Genomic DNA, 23,567 nt, shown 5'->3' with positions numbered 1-23,567 from the left:
AATTTCCCTGCTCTATCAGCACTGTAGGAAATAAATGGACTTCCGGGGATTTGTAGATCATATTGCTTGCAGAGTGAATGCACGCTGAGAGTCTGTGTCATATGAGTCGCTGTGGATTAGTGTGATCTACTTCTCATAATCAATCACTCTGGTCTTTTCTGCTTGTGAATTCAGATGCACACTTGAACGTGCATGAGACATGCCAGTGAAAACACCAAGACATTTCTGGATTCTGAAGCATCCACATTTCCTTACACACACACACACACACACACACACGTGCACACACACACAACATGTTTCAGAGGCTTTAATTACTTTTATAAGGTTAGCTGCTCTGACAGAGTCTGTGGCTACCTGTGGTGCATGTGTTGGCAGTGCCTCTACAGACCAATTACACACACATAAAGGTCCCCTGTCAACTTCCTCCTCTCCTCTCATGTCCTCAAATTAGATCTCCCTTGCTCTCCTCCCTCACTACCCCTTGCTGAGTTTAATGAAAGGGGTTTCCAGGTCAAATATATGGACATCTATTTCTATGTGTGTGTGTGTGTGTGCGTGTGTGCAGTCATGCTTGTGGGTGTGCATGAACACGTGTGTGTGAATTGCTCGTTTGCGCATGCTGCCTAAATACCTAAAGATGAACTTTAAGTGTTCATGTGTGTCTAACGGTTTAAGATGACCTTTAGGTGCTCAATGTGAACCTTGTCCTGTATCCTTTGGGTCCCACCTATAGCTCTTTGCTGGATGCCCTTAATGAGCTCGTTCATAGCAGAAGAGGTTCCCTCTGCATATTGACATTTCATTAGTATCTTAAACTTTCTCTTTAATTTTTCTCCAACGCAGTGTTTTGTACAGGTTTCTAATTTAATTCAGTTGCATCAGGATGGGAGATTATTGCTGACTGGTTATTGACATTTCAGTTTGCAGGCCCCATAACTAATACGGATAAAAGTCTCTCAGTTAGAGTATTGGAATATTAGTTGATGATCACATCCCACCTGATTATAGACTGTATTTTACAAACTGTCTTTCTGTTTATTGGACAACAGGGGCTAATTTAGCGAGAACATTCTCTGAATGTTAAAGCCAAACAGTTCATTATGTCTAATGTTTTGTTTGACAGCAGGACTAGCTTCACAAACATAACCAGAAAACAGCACCTACCTTTAAGGATGAGTTGGAAAAAAAGTTGGGAAAGCTCCTGCTTAGTAGTTTTGGAGTTGTAATTGCAGGTGAAATAATTATTTTTATATTTGTTCTTACTGATTTCCCATCTTAAGTGGCTCCTCTGCTCTATTTCTGCATGACAAAGCAAACAATGATTGTCTGATTACAAATCACCCACTGTAAATCCAGAGGTAAAGAACGTCTTTAAATAAAAAATAAAAATAATAATAGTACTAATAAAAAAGTGTTTTTGTTAAATATGTTAAGATGAGGACAAAAGGGATGTATGTTGAATAAAAAAATCAAGATTAATCAGGGTTTCCACACCATAAATAAGTGTTCATATTCCAGTAAACTACTTGATCCCCACACATATCAAAAGGCTCCTTTTCAAATTACCATCACAATGCTGTTTCTTTAATGTTTTGACCTGAAAGGAGTAGAAGAGGAAGAGGAGATAGTAAAATGTTGGAGCCAGTTATGATGCTTTGTACTGTGAACCAACAGGTGTTCCACTCCATTAGCCATGCTGTATACACTGACCACCTCCCTCTGATTGGTTTTCCAAACTTCCTGTTTCCCTGCAGTCCTAGGGGCTATAACTTACTGTGCTATATCCCAGGAGAAAGGCAGGAGTAGAGGAGTCAGAACTACTTTCCTCTCTAGCTTCATGCTCTATAAGTCACCGCTGGCTTAGAGCGAAGGACATGGGCCTGCCCTGCGTGTTTGAAGTCTACGCAGGGCAGGATAAAGTTTTCCCCAGATGCTGATCTAAATGTCGAGGGTCTGTTTCCTAACTAAAGGGTGCCTGAACGTTTTTCAGCAATGAAGCTGATCCTAGATCCAGCAAATCAAAGACTTGTCAAGCCTTACTTGAATGTAAAACTCAGTTTACTGGCCTAAATCAGCCCCGTGATTCTCAGAGTTTTTGGCTCAGTATAATCTTTGCTGTCAACTAGGGCTGGACAACGAAAAAACAAACAAAATTCCAAACCAAAAGTGGCATTTTCATTCTTCATTTCAATTGTTGAACGCTGATATTTTCAGTGCATGTGAGACTAAACATTCATACCTTCCAATTTGTGGGCATTTCTGCTTCCTGTTGCATAATTCTGTACCAGCTAATTAGAAGCTGAAACGTTAATCCTGCAAATGTAGTACATCTTTGATGAGGAAAACAAGTGATGACGAACGAACTGATGGTGCTCAAGCTGAATTATTAGTTTCCAAGCTGCTTGGTTGTTCTTTTGTTTATTTAAAAAAAAAGATAAACAGCATTATACTGTGTGTAAGCATGGCAATCATAACTTCTTCACAGAAGAGAAATAGTAATAATTTTGCCAGCCACCTGCAAACTACTACTTGGAAAAGTGTATGCTCAGAAAAAACTGAGGCAAGGCAATCATCCATAACAGCATTATTTAGTAACATGACTCGCTAAGCATCCAACTTGTGTTGGTAGGAAAATCTAACTGATGCTATTATGTTCCATCTTGCATAAGCTGTGGTTCCATTACAAACGGCTGAACAGAGCGGTTTCAAAAACACAGTCAGAGTTCTTGATATGAAATGTAAATGTGCTGCCAAGAAATCTTTTTTTTTCTCCCTTTTAATACGGCTTTGCTAAAGCTGTACAGTAAATGCTACAGTACGTGTGATGCTTAGTTTCACTATATCCAGTTCTTGGCTTCAGTCATAGATCTGTGGTCAAGCTGTACCATGGACCTTTTGATGCTTCGCTTCATTAATGCAACCTGGAATTTGCACACCAAACTGATCAGACCACTTATTCTTCCAAAGACCACATAGGGGAAGCATTGCACAGGGAAAAAGGGATGTACTGCTGAGATATCTCCCTAGTGAAAGCTGTCAGAGCAAAAGCAGTGTTGTGCACCAGGTTAGCACAAACTGGCACAAACAACAAGACCACTGGCTTCAGTGGATGGACACAACACCAGGGTCTTGTTTGTTTGCCACACTTTGGAAATGTTTCAAAATTCAAAGTGTTTAATCACTGAATTATTTAAGTAGAAGTAGTAGACAAAATAAATATTTTGGTTGTATTATCTTCAGAGTAGCAAAATGAATTCTGGAGCTTTGTTGCATAGTCATGATAGTCTTTTACTTATTTCATGCAAAAAAAAAAAAAAAAAAAAAAAAGACTGTCATGTGATCCTAAACATTTCTGTGTGATCTGTTGTCAGACATTGCACTAAATGGCTCTTCTGGAAAAAGTGACTGGTCTGTGTAAAAGATAGTGGCCACATTCTCATACAGCTGGAAGAAAAACAGAAGCCAACCCCAGTATAAAGGGAGCTCAATCTGCCAGAGCACCAACTGAAGACAGCTTATGTGACAAGATAGAGATCAAGGGAGCTCATAGTCGCAAGAGTCCCCGAGCAGCAAAGGGCCATTACACTGGTACTTTCTGCAGATAAGACGACAAGGTACCTAATCCCTTTTTGGCAGCACATTGATGCGATGGAATCTATAAAGAAGCCCCTCCACCTCCCCGTGGTCTTTATGGACGCCTTGTCAGCAGAAAACTATGCGAGTATATCCTTGTGTAAAGGCTGTTCTGCATGGTCTGAAGTCACAAATCTGAGTCGCTGGGGAGAATCAGAACTCACCGAGTCTATCGAGAAAAGTACCTTCACATACCTTGAGGAGAAAGGGTAGAAACCCAAACTTTATGAACTCCAAGTTTAAGCTCTAATGCAAATTGGAAGGCAAATTCTACAATGAAAAGGCAGAGTGAAAGGGGGGCTGAGAGGGTGGCTCACCTGGTGGAGAGCACACCATCCCCCTAACTCTAACCCTCCCCTGTCTTCCCTATCCCTTTATAGTATCACTATCAAATAAAGCAGAAATGCCAAAAGTCTTAAAAAAGTGTTGACACCTAAGCCAGAAAGAGCATATATGGTCCAATTTTTCATTTTTGAATTATAGCATCTTCTGTATTTTTTGGTTTACCATATTTACTCAGAAAAAAATATGCTGCTTTCATCTTCTAATAGACATTGTTTTAAAACATCACCTATTTATCACATCAGGAAAAAAAAAAAAAAAAAAAAAAAAAAAAACATTGGCAAATTACATCTGTTTCACAGTTCTGTGTATTTGGGATTTTTATAGACATTTCACACATTTGTTTTATAACTGTAAACATTTTTATTGTGGATAGAAACGAGAAGTTGTTCCAAGCTAGATTAGTTTTAACGATCAAGCCAAACTGTTAATACTTTATGTCTTTGTTTGTTTGTTTTATTTTATCAAGGAATTTACCAGGGGATTTTAGGGATTTTACCAAGTAACAACTGCATCAGTAAGGCATGGCCGCCAAATACAAATTGCTCATATGTTACATATGCTGTGTGCAGCCATGCATGTTCATTTATGTGTGTGTGACAGAGAGAGAGAGAGAGAGAGAGAGAGAGAAAGAGAGAGAGAGAGAGAGAGAGAGAGAAATGAAAAGACAGACAAAAACAGCATTTGCCAACGGGTGTATGAGTGAACTAAAAAATTCAAATGTATTTATAAAGTAACAGTATTGTTAAGTAGGTGCACTACTGCTGCTGGATACTGTTCATTTTATCTTAGGATGCGTGTGTGATTTCAGGCTAGTTCATTTTTACCCTCCACCCAGTTGCATCCCAGATGATGCTCACATCTGGCAGTGGGGCCTGAACACATGTTATATAGAGTGCAAGCAGCCAGAATTAGCTATACAGATATGTAAAGTCTCATGAAGCCAACTTATCAAGACTTGTGGGGTTTTAGGTAATATTTTGAATTTCACAGTGATGTCTACATCTGCATTTAGGTCTGACAAACCTTTCCTCCACAGTCACTCTGCTTGGCACATTCTTGTTGTGTTGCTGTACATATCCTGATAAATAAATGTGCCATTGTCCCTCTTAGGTGTGGTGAAAGGTGAAAGAGTAGGCTAAATTGATGTAAATGATGTCTCTCAACAGCTTGTACCGTTTTACCAGGTTGCCGGCTTGAGTGTGCCTTCGAGTAGTTAAGCAAGAGTTTTCCAGGTGGTCCAATAAAAATGTAAATGAATTCCCCATCTCGATCCACAGTGCCCTGCAGCAGCACAAAGTAGAAGCCCCTCCTGTTCATGTAATCTATTTGTCTTGCCCGGGGTCTTTGTATTTTAATAAGGTACCTGTCTATAGCAACGCCTTTGCCATCTGTGCTACACATTCTAAAAATTTTTCAACACTTTACTGCTTGGCACAGGCATCAGGCTACTGAATAAACATATGGTCCGACTCACAGATCGTGTCCAGAACTTGTAGCAACACCTCGTTGAGACAGGCTGAACTTGTCAGCTACCCGATAGGGATTTGGTTTGTGTTGTTACCACAGAACAAACATTACCTTGAAAAGCATGGTTGGCTAATAGACTACTAATTTGGATAATATTGAACCATATTAGTTTTATATTAGTTTGTATATTCAGCTAGTTGATTGACAGGCACATCATCTATGGGCTGAATAGCCTGATGATGAAAATACAAATTTTAATCCACTATGTATAAATATAATACATAGGCTGCAATATAAAAATAAAATTTAGAAAGTGATGTACACTGTCATATATAACCTATAATAGCTTACATATGATACATCATTTTATGATTTTTAATTTTAAAATGCTTTAGATTATTTGTTTCTGATGTTATTTGATATCTTTTAGACTGTTTAGGTTGTTATTTGTTCCACTTTGACATAGGTGTAGGTGTTTTGAGGGATTAGAGTGATTTTCTAAGATTAATATATTATCATTTGCTACAACAGCTTTAAATCCTTGTTGTACATTTATTTTAGAGGTTTATAAACAAATATGTATTGTGTGCACTTTCTTATTTTGTCAAGTTATTTGATCACAGTTTCACAATATTGTTGGTTCCATTGTCAGCTATGTCAACTCCTATTTTTCGTGCTTTGATGGGCAATAGAAGTTAGGGTACGGACAAGTAGAAGCAAACTGATTGAAGCTCGGTGTAGCTGAGTGTCCCCTCTGCTTTCACATTTCATTAGTGTCTTGTGAAATTTACATTTGATATATATTCTGTTACACACTCATGTTCCATGCTCAAATTAAGAAGAAGACGAGGTGTCAGTACACTGTAGAGACACGCCAGTTTTTTAAATATATTTTTTTTTTCACAGTGAACCAACAGGTGTTCCACTCCATTAGCTGCACTGTATGCACTGACCACATCCTTCTGATTTGTTTTCCAAACTTCTCATTTTGCAGCGGTCCTAGGGGGCTATAACTTACAGCGCTAAATCCCAAGGGGAGGCGGGAATAGAGCTAGGAGTCGGAACTGCTTTCCTCTCCAGCTTCATGCTCTATAAGTCACTGCTGGCCTTTAGTGAAGGACACGGAGCGGCCTTGTATGTTTGAGGTCCACCCAGGGCAAGATGAAGCTTTCCCTAGACGCTGATCTAAATGTCAAGGGTCTTTTTCCTAACTGAAGGCTGAATGCCTCTGTTTTTTTGCCAGTGACACTTCTTGTAGACCCAGAAAGCCAAAGATAAACTGAGGGTTAATTGAGTGAAGACTTCTGTGAGTTTGTGATTGGCAACCCATAGCCTTCACTATCAAATTTATATTTTTAACACTCCCATAAAGTTAAGTGTTAATGCTACCATGAAAAATGGGCTGGATAGTAGATCATTAGGAAATACACTGATTATCTGCTGGCCTCCTCATGAAGGTATCAGGTCCTGTGATGAATCAGCCACACACAGTTCATACGGCTATTAATCAGCTGTGTTCCCCCACTGACACAAAAGAAAGAGTCAATATCTAAACCAGACACAAACACACATACACACATACTCTGCTGCTGCTGGCGGACATGTGTCATCCTTCTGGCCAGCTCTGGGGTTAAGATGATGCATCTCTGTTAATACGGCAAACTCTCTTTCTTTTCACTGGAAACAAATCCAATTGCGCGCCACCCAGGGTTTTTGTTAGTAATGATCACACAGGCTGATGACAGGTCAGCTGGTGTGTGATAATGTGTTACTTTCTGCCTGTGCCACGTGCTCTTCCACATCGCAGACATAAGGTTTTAAGTACTGGAGGTCTAAGACAAAAAAAAAAAAAAAAAAAAAAATTCTGCTGTATTTTGATGTGGTTTTAATATAAATTGGAACAGAAGTTTGAAAAACATTTCAACAGGCAACAGTTTGTTTGCTGTATATAACTTTAGTTATTGTCCTTTCTTTCTTTTTCTTTTTTCTTTCTTTCTTCCTTTCTTTCTTTCTTTTTCTCTTTCTCTCTCTCTCTCTCTTGTTGTATCAATTTTGGCTCGTAATATGTCGTTAGATTGTTTTCCTTATTCCATAAACCACACTTTCATCTGTTAGCCTGCTTTCACTTTGAAGTTTAACAGTGGTTTGACCCAGTCCAAGTTTGAAGTGTGGTACTTCTGATTGGTAAAGTGCCCTTCTTAGTGTAGCGCTGCAATTACTATTTAATGCGTGATACTTTACATACTGGAGAAATGATTCCCAGACTCTTGGTCAGAAGAGGGAGAGAAAGACGGAGAGACTGAACATCAGAGTGCTCTGCAGTACAATGACCCTTTTTATTTTTTGAAATTATTACGGAGCATCACTGCAGATTCTGCATTATATTGTAGTGAGATAGCTCTGACAACTCATTGGAGTCATATTTTCTGTCTCAGAGAGCATGAAGGTTGTTATCGTTCCCTGCGGGCCTCACTATGAGCAGTCACCATGGCTTAAAGCACTGTACCATGATGTCATTGCTGCATTCTGAGCCCCAGATTGATCCTAATAGTTAGAGGCTGCATTTAGCTAGAAAAAAAAGAGCAACTTGTCTAAGTTTAAAAAATGTGCATGCTGGGTTTGTGCAGGCATTTTTGGTCTTACGTATCACAACAGAGAACAGTGGGCTCTCTGTTCGAGCCCTTGGTCTGCACGACCATGACCAATGCATAATGATGCATTTATTTATTTATTTGTTCATTTTTGGTTCTTTTTTGGGTGGGGAGTTTAAGGGTGGGGGTGGGGTACACATGCAGAGCCGGTTGTGGTGTGGTTGTGGCATACATGTGTTATTCATGTTCAAACATTGTGGTCTTCTCAATCCATATTCATGCTTTTAAAAACCCTGGCTGTGTGCATGGAAGTATAGTATCCCCTATCACGTTCCCTCCCTATAGCAACCACAGACGGGGAGATTCGGTTACGTCTGCTTGGGCTGTGTTGTGCATATGTGTGTATGTTTGAGTGTGTGTGTTCATGTGTGTGGGTCTATAGGATGTTGCGCTATACACAGGGGTCTCTGTTAGTTATGATAGTGTCTAGCAGGTCTCCCCCAGACTCCCTCAGGGGAGCGCAGCTCTGTTTCAACGCCCCCTCTTGCTCGCAGACTCTGCCTGCCTGCTCTGTCAGCGCTTCCTCTGGCCTGGTGTCATCGCTGGCTCTGGTCTAGTGTCATCGCATGGCTCGGGCTTTGATAGTGAAGAAAAGTAGAGAGAGAGAGAGACAGAGATAAATAGAGATGTTCCCTGGCCTTCTCCATTTCCTCTCCCCCACTTTTCTCTGTCTCTGCGGAGCAATTCCTCTTCTCTCTCCATTCTTCACTGTTTTATGTGCTTTCACCTTTGCCGTAATTCACTGCTTTTTCATGTCTCTTGTTACTGTCGCATATCATCACATGGCTCTCTTTTGCTTGCATTAACCTTCTTGTGCAGGATTTTATTGGGTGGATTTTGGATGTTCTGGTGGCTCAGAGCTGCAAACAATCTCCATCTTTAGAAGTCGTTTGGTGTCATATTCATCGTTAAAATCTTGTTTTTCTTCAAAGGAGTGAAAAAAAATCTGCTGGTGGGATGAGGTAATTCCACTTGTTTCCAATGCTGTTCAACTTGTCTCAGGACTCAAGTGTCAGAATCAAGTGTCATTTTCTTAATGCTGCTGGGCTGATCTGCTTCATTCTGCCTTGTTTCAACATATTTGTACTTGTTCCCACAAAACTTGCTCAAACAAGCTGAAACTGCATCTGAAACAAGTGGAGTTATTTCATGCTTCTGGTAGATTTTGTTTTCACGTATTTTAAGGAAAGTAAGATTTTAAACGCAATATGAGTACTAATTTCTCTAAAGTTTCTTGAGTCTAAAGTTTCTTCCATGTGAGCATGATATCCTGCGTTCAAGTTCAGCCTGGGTCCTGTGTTGCTTGTCCTCACTCTATGTCCTCTAGCTTTTCACATCTACCTCTTCTTTGAAAACATCTGATAAAGGTGAAAATGAGATAAAAGAAAACAAAAAAGTCTTGATTTGAAAAGTCTTGAGTGAACACTGTTTTCCCTCCTTCCTCGTGCTTTACACTGCCTCAGTACAACATTGCCACTGTTGAGTGTGATGCACATGGATGGCAGCATTACATGTTGAAAGGAATGTGTCTAAAGCTAGCATATGTGTCTTAAAACTACATATCTGAGACTGCAAGTGACACACTGTTCTTGTGATTTGTCCAGTCTCAGAGACCCTCATAGATCAACTCCGAGTGTGCTTGTGTGCGAGTGTGTGTGTGTGTGTGATCTCGATAGATCTGTGATGAGGCCACCAATGCCTTTCATCCTAATGGATTCCACCTGACCAATCACAATTCAGAGATATGGATACAGATAAGTGTGTGGGGCTTGGAGGGTTCCGGTAAACAGCCTGTGATTGGCCCCTTGCTGCCCCAGTGCTCCTATCAGCAATCAGCCAGGGTTAATGGTGAGCGCCTGAGGCTGGCTGATTGGAGCCAGGCAATACATCAGTCAAGACAAACTCAGCACTGGCTCATATCTCAGCCTACAATTATTCAAGTCCATCTTCCGCCTGACTCATACTGCATGCACATCAGTTCAGCAATCAGATGGGGTTTGATGACATTCTTAGTCAATGATAAATTTAGCTTGAATGAAGCCTGACGATGGCACAAGCCATAGCTCGGCTTGACCCGCCTCATGTTGACAACTGACGAGCTGGAGTCCAGTGTTAGCATCTTATACTTTACTGCGGCCTGTGAGACCTGAACCAGAAGCTCCAGTTTCTTTCTACGCCTCTCAGATGAAAGTGGGTCAGAGTTTGACCCATAGTTTCTCTGATGAGCCGTATGACTGTAGGCTGGCTCATGGTTTGACCTGTCTGACCCCCTCACTGTAAAGTGGGCCGGGGTCAGAAGCACATAGAGACATAGACACACAGCTGCTGTGGTCCCAGCTGGGTGGCCCCATTTCTTTCTTTCTTTCTTTCTTTCTTTCTTTCACCAGATCAAAGCATCAAAGTCATTCCCTCTCTGCAAAGAGGAGAAAAAGAAAAGAATTAATACTAATGGTGCTGGGAGCAGAGGAATAAAGCGTCAAGGTAATTACCCAGCAATCACTGCAGCATTCCGCTGCCGAGGGGGGCAGAGATAGGGTCTTGAGCCTAAAGAGCATGGACGTGGATCAACTTGGCCAGCTCACACCCGAGCACACAGACACACAGGCAAATTCACACACTCATACGCACACACATGCACATTAGCCTCCACAAGTGCAATCTGTCTTCATTGAGCAGCTATGGATCTGCATGAGTCTCTAACCGGCTCCTTTTCCCTGTGGCCAAGCAGGAGAAATCACTGTGAAAACAACACTTGCTCCGTCTTTCTGCGTATGTGTTTCGTATGTGTCAGTGTGTGTGTCTGTTAGTGTCTAATTGATATGTATGAATGCGGTGGAGCGTCTGTGTGTGAATGACTTTCTGGAGGAATGTTTGGGCAGAGGGGGAGGATGTCTGCTTGTCATATGGTGTAAGTGCTATAGGCAGCCCCAGTTGTCTGAAACTGGCCCAGCATTTATGATAATAATCACAGCCTGATTGTGCGTCTGTTTGTGTATTTATGAGCGTCTTCCTCAGAAATCAGCATTCAGAATGAGCTTATATGTTACAATGGAAGTACAGAACATTTTGTGAGTTGATATGCTGTTTTTGTATGTGTATATGTTTACATGCGAATGTGTGTGTGTGTTTATCGCTATATGTTTATACTACATTCTTGTTTGTGAGTGTTCATGCCACTGCCTAGCTGCCTTTGTATATGTTTATGTGCATACATGCTTGCATTCGTATGAGATGCATATGTGTGTGTGTGTGTGTGTGTGTCAACGATGGACACAGAGCGTCTTTGTATTTCTAAACAGGCGCTGGTGGTTAGCGGCAGAATGAATACAAGGGCAACAGAGAGGAAGCTTCTGTGAGAGTCACAGGCCTTACTCGTAATCGGACTGAAACCCGTGGAAAATTCTGTCTCTCTCACTCGATCCCACTCCCACATCAACAGATCTTTTTTTTCCATGGCTCTGTGACGGGACAGGGCATGCCTGCTTGGCATGTCAACAATGGATGCTGTCAGATGCATGGTCATTTTTGGTTGGAGGGCACAGAGTGGTTTGGCACATGCCAGCAGAGCAGATATAGTGAGCGATGGGCGGGCATGCCAGCAGACACACAGGTACGCAGTGGCAGAACACATATTTTTGTGCGTTTGCGCCCAGCCCTCCCCTGCTGGTGAGTGTTGGCCATCAGATCAAAAAGAACACATAATAAGCCTTTATTTCATCCTTTCTTTAGCGAGAGAACTTTTTTCTGTCCCTTTTTGCTCTATTTTATGTCTTTGACATTTAGTTCAGAGAGAGAAAAAAAAAACTTCAAAAGTGTTCCCTGACAGAAATAAAGAATGACACTGACTTTTCTTCCTGTAGAAAAGTGTGGATGATTTCAGAACCTCTGCATTGCACTTTGACCCTCCCTTCTCTCCCGCCTCCTCTCGGGCACCACTCATCTTATGAAGTCATTGTGTGCTGTCGTTCCGGTCGATAACAGATGAGTAATGATTCCTCAAGTAAACGAGCATGACATCAGGAAGGTCATTCGAGGGGAAAGAAAGAGATGTGTCATTTTATACATTCAAAGTCTTTTTTGTCAGGCTGTTCTTTCATACTCATAGTCAGTCGACTCAAGGGACTGGATAGCTCCCCTTCAGTAATTATCTCAACAGAACTTCAAGGAACATCCTTGCGTGTGTCGCTGTCATTGTCACGCTTTAACATATTTAGTTGTCAGCTGTGGGCGTTCAGTGTCAGGGACACATGGCTGTTGATGCCAAAACATTGACTGTTTCTATCTTTTTATTCCATATTTACAGATCATGTTTTACATCTCATAGGAAAACAGTGCGCTATTTCAACCCTCAGGGAACTGAACTCCAGTCTCCTGTATTACAAACAGGGTCGGCTTTTATGCAATTAATAAACCTGCAGAGATAATATATATATATATATATATATATATATATGTATATATGATGAACTCATGATATTTTTTTCAGATAGACTTCAAGATGTTGAACCTGAGAGACATGGCTGTGGCAGGAATTCGCCACAGGAGGGCGCCAGCTTACACAACATTAGGGCTTCCCCTAGCTGTCCCATTGCCTGTGTTTGTCTGTGTCATGGTGAGAGATGTGGGATGGAGAGGTGTGTGTGTGTGTGTGTGTGTGTGTGTGTGTGTGTGTGTGTGTGTGTGTGTGTGCTTGTTGGGGTGGGGTGGGGGGCTGGAGGGGTTGCATGAGGTGCAGGCACACCCTCATCTCATTGAAAAGGTCACTGTCTTCCCTTAGCGTCTTTATGACCAAACTGTGTTTCTCTTTGAAGAGCCACATCTGAGCACTTGGTTCTAGGAGGAAGTCCCTTATTAACCTGAGAATCAACAAGCTCTGATGGCAGGGGATGGGAACGGTATGCACATGTAAAGCACACACGCATGTGCATGTTTACACACTCCCACACACATACAGACACCATAAAAGTCCAAGTTTAATATGTCCGTGCTTTGCTTGGATCACAGTATGTGATTGTGGAGCACTCAAAGTAGCAGTATGATCTTTCCAGTATGAAGTCTTTCATCATGTTTCTGTTTGAGTGTGACCTAGATTTCTCTGGGGAAGTACACTGTGTTACTACATATTGTTCAGTTTGCGGTTATTGTCCCTGTGTGTGTTTGTATGTCTGTGTGTGTGTGTATGTGTACACGCGTGCACATACATGTCACTGCCAGGGTCTCTGGGTTTTACAACGGTCTCTGTCATATTTTCAGAGGTGATGACAAGCGCAGAGAAATGAATTGCCTCTCAGAAAGAGTTACCAATTATTGTTTGGTATTTTTATTGGTCCAAAAGAGTTTTAAAAATACAAATGATCGCATTTTTATGGTGGTCACGCTCTACGCTGGTCTCCTTTGTGTTCTCCAGAAATGATTCCTTGGGAGGACACGGAGCCGGTTCCAGTTCTTAGTTTGGATAGAACACAGACGGGTCGCCCGGGTTTGTGGTTCTGTGCCGGAACGAGCTGCTTTTAGATCAAGACTTTTAGCCAGAGGAACAGGGCCTGATACTGTTTCACTAAGTTCTCTCCCATTACATTAGGACTCAGCTTGTCTTAATCATGATCATACTGTACAGGCTGCAACCACAATGCAACAACTGGGTTCCCACTGGATTTCAAAGCCCACTGACTGTGGAGGATAGAAGTGGGCAGTGTAGCAGCACACGGAAATTGTATTGTTGACAGTTTTTTTAACCTTTTCACTTCAAATAAATGTACCTTGGTTTTTAACCACTTGATGTTTGATTTTCCCTAAGTATCCTCAAAGACATTTTTTTCCCACATTGCATGACAATGTCACAATCACATTAGTTCTTTGCTGATTTCAATGCTTTATTGAAGCTGCATCACACTTATACTGAGTGACACATACAAACCGAAAATGCCATTGTTTTATGGCTGCGCCATTACATCAAATGGAAGATATCTTGTTGTCCATGTTGTGCATCATTTTATACACTTTTCCCTGTAATTCAACAGGACATACAGTATTTGGAGTCTTTGGCAAACTTGTGTTTTTCACTAGAATTGAAAATAAAGTTCTGTGTGTTTGCACAAAGCTTTGTGCACAGCATCCATTTGCAGTGACAAACCCACTGAAGGGACATGGGGGATTTAAATATTTGTCCTTTTTTTTTTTTTTTTTTTTTTTTTTTTTTTAAAAAAAAAAAGGTTAAAATAGAAACCTTTGTGAAATTTTATTATATTTATCCCAAGAATGAATATCCCTGCTACAGCCTACGGCCTTGCAATATCTTACAGCATTCTGCTATTTAGTTGCACTAGAGAGCTACCACTGTAGAACGCTCAAAGCCAAGGTCAGCAAAGGGTAACTGTGCATTATCACTCCCACTTTTAAAGAGAACCTGTTCCTGTTCTATCAGCTTGTCGATAAAGTTATCACAGTCAAAACAGCAGGGCCGTAAACAGTGGTGGGCCGCATATGTGTGGGAGATGACTGAAACAGACGTCATGGTTTTATAACAGGATACACACTCACTGAGACAGGCGCACCACACTGCAGTGCCTGGCCCAGAGAGTCATGGTAGCTGGCTATCCTAGGTGGTCTGCTAGAGGGGAGGTGTGTGTGGTTGGAGAGAGGGATGACATATGCACAGCGGTTAGTGATAAAAGTGTATGTGTGTGTGTCTGTGTGTGTGTGAGAGAGAGATGCGGGAGTATAGTTTGAGGTAGCTTTGTACACTGAGAGATAAAATGAATGACTGGTGTTCTTCTCATCATAACATCCAAGCTACTGGAAGGGAGGCCCCTCTGCCTTCCAAAAAGGCATATGGCTGCCCTGCACCTCGCCTGTCCACAAAAGGCATTTCTCTTCAGAGAGTGTGTTTGGGCTTTGAGAATTCCCTCAGAATTCCTCAGCCTCTTTCCCATATCCATAACTCACGTGACTCGCTCTCAGCGACCAGTTCAAGGTTCAAGTCGTGTTTAACTTTTTTGAAATTTATTTTTTTTCTTCTGCACAATTTCACGGAAGGCCGGGCGACAAGGGTAAATGTTTCATCGGTGGGTTGTTATTTTGTGTGACCAGGCCAAAGCAAACTAAGCCAAGTGAAGAATGTAATCGTTTATCTAAGACTGGGGGCGACATGCTCAATTTGACCTGAAATAGGGCTCTGTGGTGCCCAGAGGGACAGGGAGCATGGGTGTGCATGTGTGTGCACCTACAGTGTGTGTTTGTGTGTGTTTAGGAAGGGTGGAGAACAAGGTATTTCAAGGTCTGGACCAGCCACAACCAGAGGCCAAAGTCAGATATTTATTTGTTTGTGTTTGCACATTTGTTTACTGCCTGTGGAGATAAGCATGCTCAGGCATCAGTCTTGTGTAATCTGTCGGCCCTCACCAGTGCGAGATGATGTGCAGATCATGTTTGCTGTTTGTAGCCTGTGGGAAGTGGCACTAGCATTAGCACTCAAGACTCTAGATCCCTTGGGAAATGAGCCCCTTAAGAAAAGCAACTCTTCAGACATCGCACTTTAAATGAGTGAGTGAGAGAGGGAGCTTATAACCACCCTCCTCAAACACACATGCATGCATGTGCACACACATACCCACCCCCCCCAACACACACACGCACACAGACACGTAACCAGCCTAAAATCCCATCTAACACACCCATTGCAATCATTTAAATTACTCAGAAAGTTAGTAGCTTTGCTAGTGTGAAGCTTTCCCATCATTCCCCAAGGGGGTTCATTTCCCTATCGCCTGTGAATCGACCTACCAGAGCTTTCAGCTTGGTGGTGTAATCACTGTTATTAACCTATCAAGATCTGCTTAGGGGTCCTGGCAGCTTTCCCCACCTCCCTCTGCTGCTTTCCCTCCAGAGATAAACCCAAGATGGCCGCCTTAAATCCTCCTTCTTCCCCTCCAGGGAGCAGAGAACACAAAAGTCTGTGGACTAATTGGATTCGTTTGTAAAATAGCTGCGGAGATTTGGACATTATCTATCTATGCACCCATGACTGGAATGCAGCTTATTCCCCCCGCTGGACATTTTTACCATGTCACAATTTCAGTTAAAATGTGGTCTCTAGGTGGCCTGCAGTACTTTTCTTTTTTTCTCTTTTTTTTTGGTTTCTCATGTTCATTAAATGATTCTTTTGAGAGCATGTGTGTTTCTTTTGTACTATCCAAGCCCTCAGAAATAGGACAGCTGGGGTCAAATATGGTATTAATGCTTTGCAGAAGTGAGTGAATGGTGCTTTGTCTTTATATAGAAAACCACTGAAGAAGTCTGAGTGGGAAAAATAGATGTTGTATGTTACTGTATAAATCTCCAAAGAGGCTGCAGAGTTACTAAACTGAACTGGCCTTTTATCAATACGAAATTGACTAAAATATTTATGGCATGTAAAGTGTGCCTGTAGAAATGATGGAAACGTTGATAAGCCACATGTAAGCACCATGTCAGCAGATGTGCGCTCCCTTTGTGACTGCTTTATAGACCTCAAGAGTCCCTTCGTTTTGCACTGTGTTCTACCCCAGCTGCATCTGCTAGTGTTTTGTTTGGTACAGCTTGGAGCATTTTGTGTGTGTGTGTGTGTGTGTGTGTGTGTGTGTGTGTATGTGCGCGTGCGCGTGTGTGTGTGCATGTGTGTTTGTGTGTGTTTGTGTTCTGTTTGGTGGATGTTCATCAGATAAAGGCTGTTGAACACCACAGCTGGTAATTACACTGCCACTTTAGGGACATGAGGTTAGCCACAGAAAGGCAGACACAGAGACACAGTCCCTTAAGTCAATAGGCTAAATTAACTCTCAGTACAGAACTACAACTGATACACTAAACCACCTCTTTCACAGACTGTATTATCAGTAGAATAATCCAAGACGATGAAAAGAAAGCAGGATGTCCTCAAAATCCACTGGCTGTGTTGTTTACACCTCTCCATTCACTCTTCTATGCAGACGACATCTCTTCATGGATCCAACTGTAATTGTCTTTAACCAAACTGTACAGTGGAGGCTTTCATTGCTGCTCATCTTTGAGATGCCAGGCCGGAATGGAAGACATTACAGCAGGAAATTGGAGAGTGGAGCCAAAGGCTGAGCACACTATTCAGTGTCTAGATTCATCTTCTCGATGAATCAGTGTTCAATGGGACCATGTCTTCTCTTAGTGCTGTTGGTAGCACGAGATCTTCACTTATGATACATTTGGGCATGTTGTGTGTGTGCAACTTAACATTCAGGTGCAGTTTAGGACTTTAACACTAATCCAGAGGAATCTTAAAATTTCGGTTTTGTGTCAATTTATTTTCTCTTTTCACAGAGTTTCTAGTAAATAAAATACCAAATACCAAAAAAAACCAAAACAAACAAACAAACAAAAAAAACACTTGCATCATGAATTTCTCTATTTTCCCTGTTTTCACTAGCTGTAACTAGCTGTAATACAAAGCAAAAACATTGGTTTTGGTATTTTCAAATTTATCCACCTGGGACAGCATTTTCGGTGAATGAAAATGGCATTTTAGTGTGAACAAAAGGACAAAATGGAGCAATAAAGATGTATTTTCAGATCTCTCCAGACTAGTGTGGCCTTAGACTATTGGACCTGTGAGGGTAAGGATCTTTATGACTGTTATGGTTTTTGGTCTCATTAACTTTTCTTTTTCTCTCTCTCTCTCTCCACTCCTGTGTCTTTGTCTCTCCAGATAGAGAACCTGTTGGAGCAGCTGAAGGATAAGGACAAGCAGCTGACAGGGCTGAGGGAGAGGGTCAAGGGCCTCCAGACTGACTCCAGTAACACAGACACAGCCCTGGCCACACTGGAGGAGGCGCTGTCAGAAAAGGTACTGAATGGAGGGAGGGATAAAAGAACGGTGAGGGTTAGAGTGGAAGGAGGCCCTGTCAAAAAAGCCAGGTAGAGGTCAAAATAGCCAGTTTGTTAGAGAAGAGATGAAAGGAAGGGCCATGAAGGAAGGCTGAGGATAGAAGTTAAGAGAGAAAACTCGCTGGGAGGGATTTAGTGAGGGACAAATGAAGAAAGTATGAGACGTGAGAGAGGATGGGGTGTGTCAGAGCAACTATGTACTTTGCCACGTAATATCGATGAACTAGATCTAAATCGTTCAGATCTGGGACAACAAACTATTGAAGTCTGGCAACAAAGTTAATGATCAGCAACCATAGGACCAGCACTTGGTCCAGAAAAGTTTTTGGACGCAATCAGACATGCTGTTCTTTTAGAGCACTGGTGTACTGGCAGCGTTGCAAAACTAAGTTGCTTGCTTTTATGTGACGCAGGCTCATACTGTAGTAAGCCTCGTAATTTATAGACCTTGGACCACACTAGACGAGGTCCTGCGTGAAAAAGTGGTGGAGAAAGGGAGGCACTAGTTAGGGGGAGTGTTAAGGTGAAGGTAGACGGAGGATTTGACCTTGTCTGTAACTGTACTGAATGAAGGGAGGAAATGATCTATAGAATAAGAGGAGGATTTAAGGGGGAGAAAGGGAAGGATGGAAAGTCGAAAGGCACTTCAGACATAGGCTTGATGAAATTGGGGGGGCTCACATTGGAGGAAAGGATGGAAAGGTCAAGGAATGCAAGGGTGGAGATAGAAGAATAATGACTGACTGCAATGGTAGATATATGAAAGCGGATTAGAAATAAAACAGGCCTGGACAGAGAAATACAGTCACAGAGGATTGGACAGGGACTGACATTCAATACCAGATAACACAACAGTGCACATATCAAAGAACTGTGATGCTGAGTACAGCAGGGTGTGAGACACATTGCAGGCATGATGTAAAGTCTCAAGAGGATGTTTACAGCTCCAGTCCAGTTGTATTATTATATACATATTATCTCTGTATCTAACTTTGTCTGGTACACAGTCCATGTAAAACTTCTCTTACCTTATCTATTGGCCCCAATAGTATAGTGTATTGCCAAAATGTCTTGCTGCTCAAAGCAAGATTCGCTGGCCTCCATCGCCTGAGTAAATACGATACACATGAGCACAATATACATCTATACGCACAGGAAGACAGGAAGAGTATATAGTGTATATATATATATATATACAACCATAGTGCTGAACAATTTACATGGGAATCAAGAAGACCTAACTGAATTTACTGCACATGGGCATTAAGACAGTCACTTTACTATTTACTACCATACAGTGTGTGTCAGTCTGCGTATGAGTGGATGGGCTGGATGTTGGTCGTAAACATTGAGCGTTTGTTGTTCTCTGGCAGTGTGAGGGAGCAGCTGGTCTCCATAAAGCCTCACCTCAGAGCAAGTGAGTTAGCCCGCCGCCACCGCTAACACTAAAAGATTAATCGCCTTCTTGGCCACTGTGGCCTTTTGTTTCGGTAATGTGCGCCGTATTTCGTTATGCAGGTCATTTACCCAAGACATACCCATTGGTTTTCCAGAAATCCCGCATGAATAAGTAACTTTCGAGAAGCATGGAAAATTCCTCTCAGCCAGAATGCTGGAATCCTGATGCAAATTCTTGTTTTGATAGATGTTGTTTTTTCCATCTATACACAAACTCTTAGTGCTGTGTTTATCTATTTGCAGTGATGGATACAGGTTGCCAGTGATTTCTAATGGGAGACAGGCTTGACATTGTGCCTTTTATGCAAATGACCTTAAGGCTTCTATATTATAACATGATTATGGAAATGTCAAATCCCACAGTGATTCTGTATCACATAGTTTAGTTGTGTGTGAAAAATGGCTGCTCGTACACATTTGTTGACAATGCAGGCTAAGACGGTTGCTAGTGTATGTGTTTGTTGGTGCTGCAGGATAAAAATGGCTGCTTGGCTGCTAGTTAACTGTTTACAGTGCAACAAGAAGTCCCAATTAGGACAGTAAAAGGTGTCTGGCTGTACTGCTTGTTTCACAGTGGCTGCCAAAGGTTAGCACTGCATGGATGGAATGTGCATTTGCGTGTGCATGAATATGCACATATGTTTGCGTGTGTTTGTGTTTGTGTCTTTGCATTTGTGTTTGTGTATTTCTCTATGCATGATTAACTTGACTTAGGTTTGCTTTGGCCTGCCAAGTATAAACTCAAGTGAGGACGAACGGAAGAGAGTCAAGGAAAACACTCTAAGTGGAACCGGACAACCGGGTGCTTGGATTTGGGCATCAGTGTGGTGTGTGTGTGTGTGTGTGTGTACATATGTATGTCTGTTTTCTTTCAGGCGGCTGATGGATTTGAAATTTAGACACTTTTTGATTTACTTTGACTGTGCTGAATGGCAATGAGTTGAGTTACATTGAATTTAGATCTATTCTGAACTGTTTACACTGTGTTCGTCAGAGATCAGTCAATTAGTAGACTACATTTTGGCTGATGTTTGTTCCTTTCTCTTTGCAACATTTTGACTGACACAATACTTACATGTTTTCACTTAGAATGATCTTTTATCACTTAAATTTGTTTTTGTTGCCGGCAGACTTTGAAATGAATAGAATAATCGCACAATAAACTGTAAATCCCTTTTCTGTGTCGGCCCATCTGTTTACCCAGAAACCACTTCTGATGCAGCCTACATATAATTCAGCTGTGATGAGGAAACCGTTGGCGAGCTTTGCAGACTTTGTGGTCAACACAGGGTGTGTGTAATGTGTTTACAAGAGCGAGTGTGTGTGTTGCTAATCACACACCCTGTCACAAACCTGCTTTTGGAGCCAGTCACTAGCCACAGTGCTGTGGTTCTAATTAGCAGGCTAGGGCATTGTGCCCATGCCAAGCCCTGCTCTTTGGTGTGAGTGTGTGCATGTGTGTGTATGCATGTGTGTCAGTCGGTGTGTTTACGTGCGCTTTACTCCCTTTAGCCTCATAGAGGCAGGTTTTATTATCACATCCTGGTCTCTCTCCCTAAACCCCAAACATCCTAGAGATATTTCATAGTTTGGGGAAAACACCGAGGGCTTATTAGCTGTGTGGTCTCTCTCTCTCTCTCCCTCCCTCTCTCTCTCTCTCTTTTTAAACCCCACTATATGGTGCTGTACTGTGCCAGGTCTAGTTAGCGGGTGTATTTGTCCAATCACCCAGGGGTTTAAAGCTGCCAATCATGCGGTGATGCCACATCGTAAAGCCTCGTCGCTGAGCCGTGCTCTGCGCCTAAATAAACACCAGAATAAACACCTTGATAATCACTTCAGTCCACACCTAAACACACGTACATACACCTTAACAGACACTTACTACACACACCGTGCGTGCTCAGCCACCCGTAGTGTGCACCTGGGTTCCAGCCAATGCCCAAAGCCCTTGCCCTCCCACTGTCCGATGAGATTAGAGAATAGAGAAAATTATGATGTAAACATTCCAGCTTGGTTTATCAGTAGGCAAGGTGGAGTGATTAGCGAGGGATCTCCTCTCCAATTCATCCTCAGTAAATTTCATTCTGCCCCTCTCTCCCTTCCTCCCTCCCTGTTCCACTTGGCTCTGATCTCTCTACATTCCTGCCATTATTTATGCTAGTATTATTTATGACGGGCTTTTATGAGTTTGTCTTTGGCCTCACGTTTGCAAAGCAGTAGTGCCAGCTAGCGTGTTCAGTGAGAGCCTGGCTCAGCAGTCTGAAAGTGAAGCGAAATCTAACATGGCTGACAATCTTGAGTTCTTGAGAATGGGAGGCAAAATAAAAACCGAACTGCCATTTTATCACTTTTGTTGAATATGAATGATGATCATGTAAAGATGGGAGTGACAGCTGCCATAAACTATACCTTATTTATGTGTTTATCCTTCGTCTTCAAACTCTCTTTTCCCTCCTGCCCATTTTAGGAAAGAGTGATCGAGAATCTACGCGAGCAAAAGGAGCGGGAGGACAGGGTTCGACTGGAGGAGCTGGAGCTGATGAGAAAGGAGAACCAGGAGTTGAAGGACAGACTCTCAGCCCTGCAGCCCCAGAATCTGTCTCAGAGCCAGGCCACCAACCTCAGCCAGACCCCCAACCAGAGGCCTGATGGAGAGGTCGGTATGGGGCCTGGGATAAAAGAGGAGCGTGTGTGTATGTGTTTCTGCGTGTGTGGGTGTATGTTTGTGTCAGAGAGAGAGAGAAAGAGAGAGAAAGAGTTGAGCAGGTTAATGGATCTTTTGGATGCAGGTATAATGTCAGCTATGGGAGAAAATGAAAAACGGATGTTGGGAAGATGCCTTTGGAAAGTGTGTGGGTGTGGGTGTGTGTTGTGTGTGCAATGTTGTGTGCAGTGTTGGCTGGTGACGTCTTACAATAATGCTATTAGACAGTAAAACAGTTATTAATGGCATTACTTGCATTTTCCTAGCAACAAGTAATGTAATTTAATTTCAGCTTCGGTAACAATGTTAACTTTTATTATCTCCCCCTCTAAATACAAGATTGAAGCCGAATTACCCAAAAGCTGTGTCCCACCTCAGTTCAAAAATCCCTGACAACTATCAGAGTTAGGTGTTGGTCTCTCAGCCATCACAAAAAACACCCCAAAATTAACCTAAATAAAAGATATCAGGAAAGTTTACAGTCTCACTACTTTGATCTTATTGTGTTAAAAAATAACAAGCACATTGGACGCAAATCAGTTGGAAGGTAAGGGATAAAAGAATGTAAATTTTTGAGGGTGTGTACACGGTACACACTTTACACACTTATGATTGCCGGTCTGGTATGTGTATAAAGACATACAGCACTCAATATTTCATATTTCTCCACATCACAACAGACTTGCTCAAACTGCACCACTTGTCCCTTGCTCTAAATTAAGCCCGACACACCCGCATCATAAAGAAAATAAAGTGCACCTTTCTCAAATCCTTTTTACTGTTGAATACCTCAAACATCATCACACTTTATAATTATTTTTTATTGTACAAAAAGAATTAGAAGAATTTAGTTTTACAGCCACACAGCAGTCGTTGTAATAGGCTACCTGTACCCTGTATTTACACAGCTAACATCTACACTAACAGTAATTCTTCTGTCTCTTACCTCCCTGCGTGCATCTACAACATTGTTAGCAACTCCCCAGCCTGCCTGCACTACTTTGTTCCGCGGGATAAAGGGATGAATTAAGAGAGAGTGATTTATGGATGTAAAAGATCCCTCCATCCCTGTCCGGGTGCCAAGTCAGAGGCCTCACTCTCTTTCTCTTTTTCCTCTCCCAGGCTTACAAGCCAGGACAGACTCTTGCCCTGCCAGAATTTATGAGAATGTTTTCTTTTATACTTATAAAAAGCATACACATCTCATTCCTGTGAAATGATATCTTGTTGAATGTTGACGCGGCACCACATGAAAGGGACAGCAGCTCAATAGCTCTTTGTAGTGAGCAGATGCACACTCTGACAGAAGTGTTGCCATAATTGGACTATTTTGTGTACTCGGCAGCAATCAGACCTGTTATGTAAACTCATAGCTTCTTCAAGAAGACAGATAATGTTTGTGTTTATAT

At 42.0% G+C, this 23,567-nt stretch overlaps 1 protein-coding gene across 1 annotated transcript in view; it reads left to right on the top strand.

Moving 5' to 3' along the window:
* LOC115361633 (ERC protein 2-like) overlaps nt 1-23,567 on the top strand; it is a 159,653-nt gene that overhangs the window by 34,679 nt on the left and 101,407 nt on the right. Inside the window, exons 8-9 of the mRNA XM_030055142.1 lie at nt 17,815-17,952; nt 21,922-22,110. Of these exons, the coding sequence (XP_029911002.1) occupies nt 17,815-17,952; nt 21,922-22,110 (327 nt within the window). The remainder of the gene's footprint in view (nt 1-17,814; nt 17,953-21,921; nt 22,111-23,567) is intronic.

Source organism: Myripristis murdjan, chromosome 7 (assembly GCF_902150065.1).
Source record: "Myripristis murdjan chromosome 7, fMyrMur1.1, whole genome shotgun sequence".
Classification (NCBI taxonomy): domain Eukaryota; kingdom Metazoa; phylum Chordata; class Actinopteri; order Holocentriformes; family Holocentridae; genus Myripristis; species Myripristis murdjan.
Note: the sequence above shows the minus strand (reverse complement) of the source record. Positions and strands in the feature narration are given on the sequence as shown.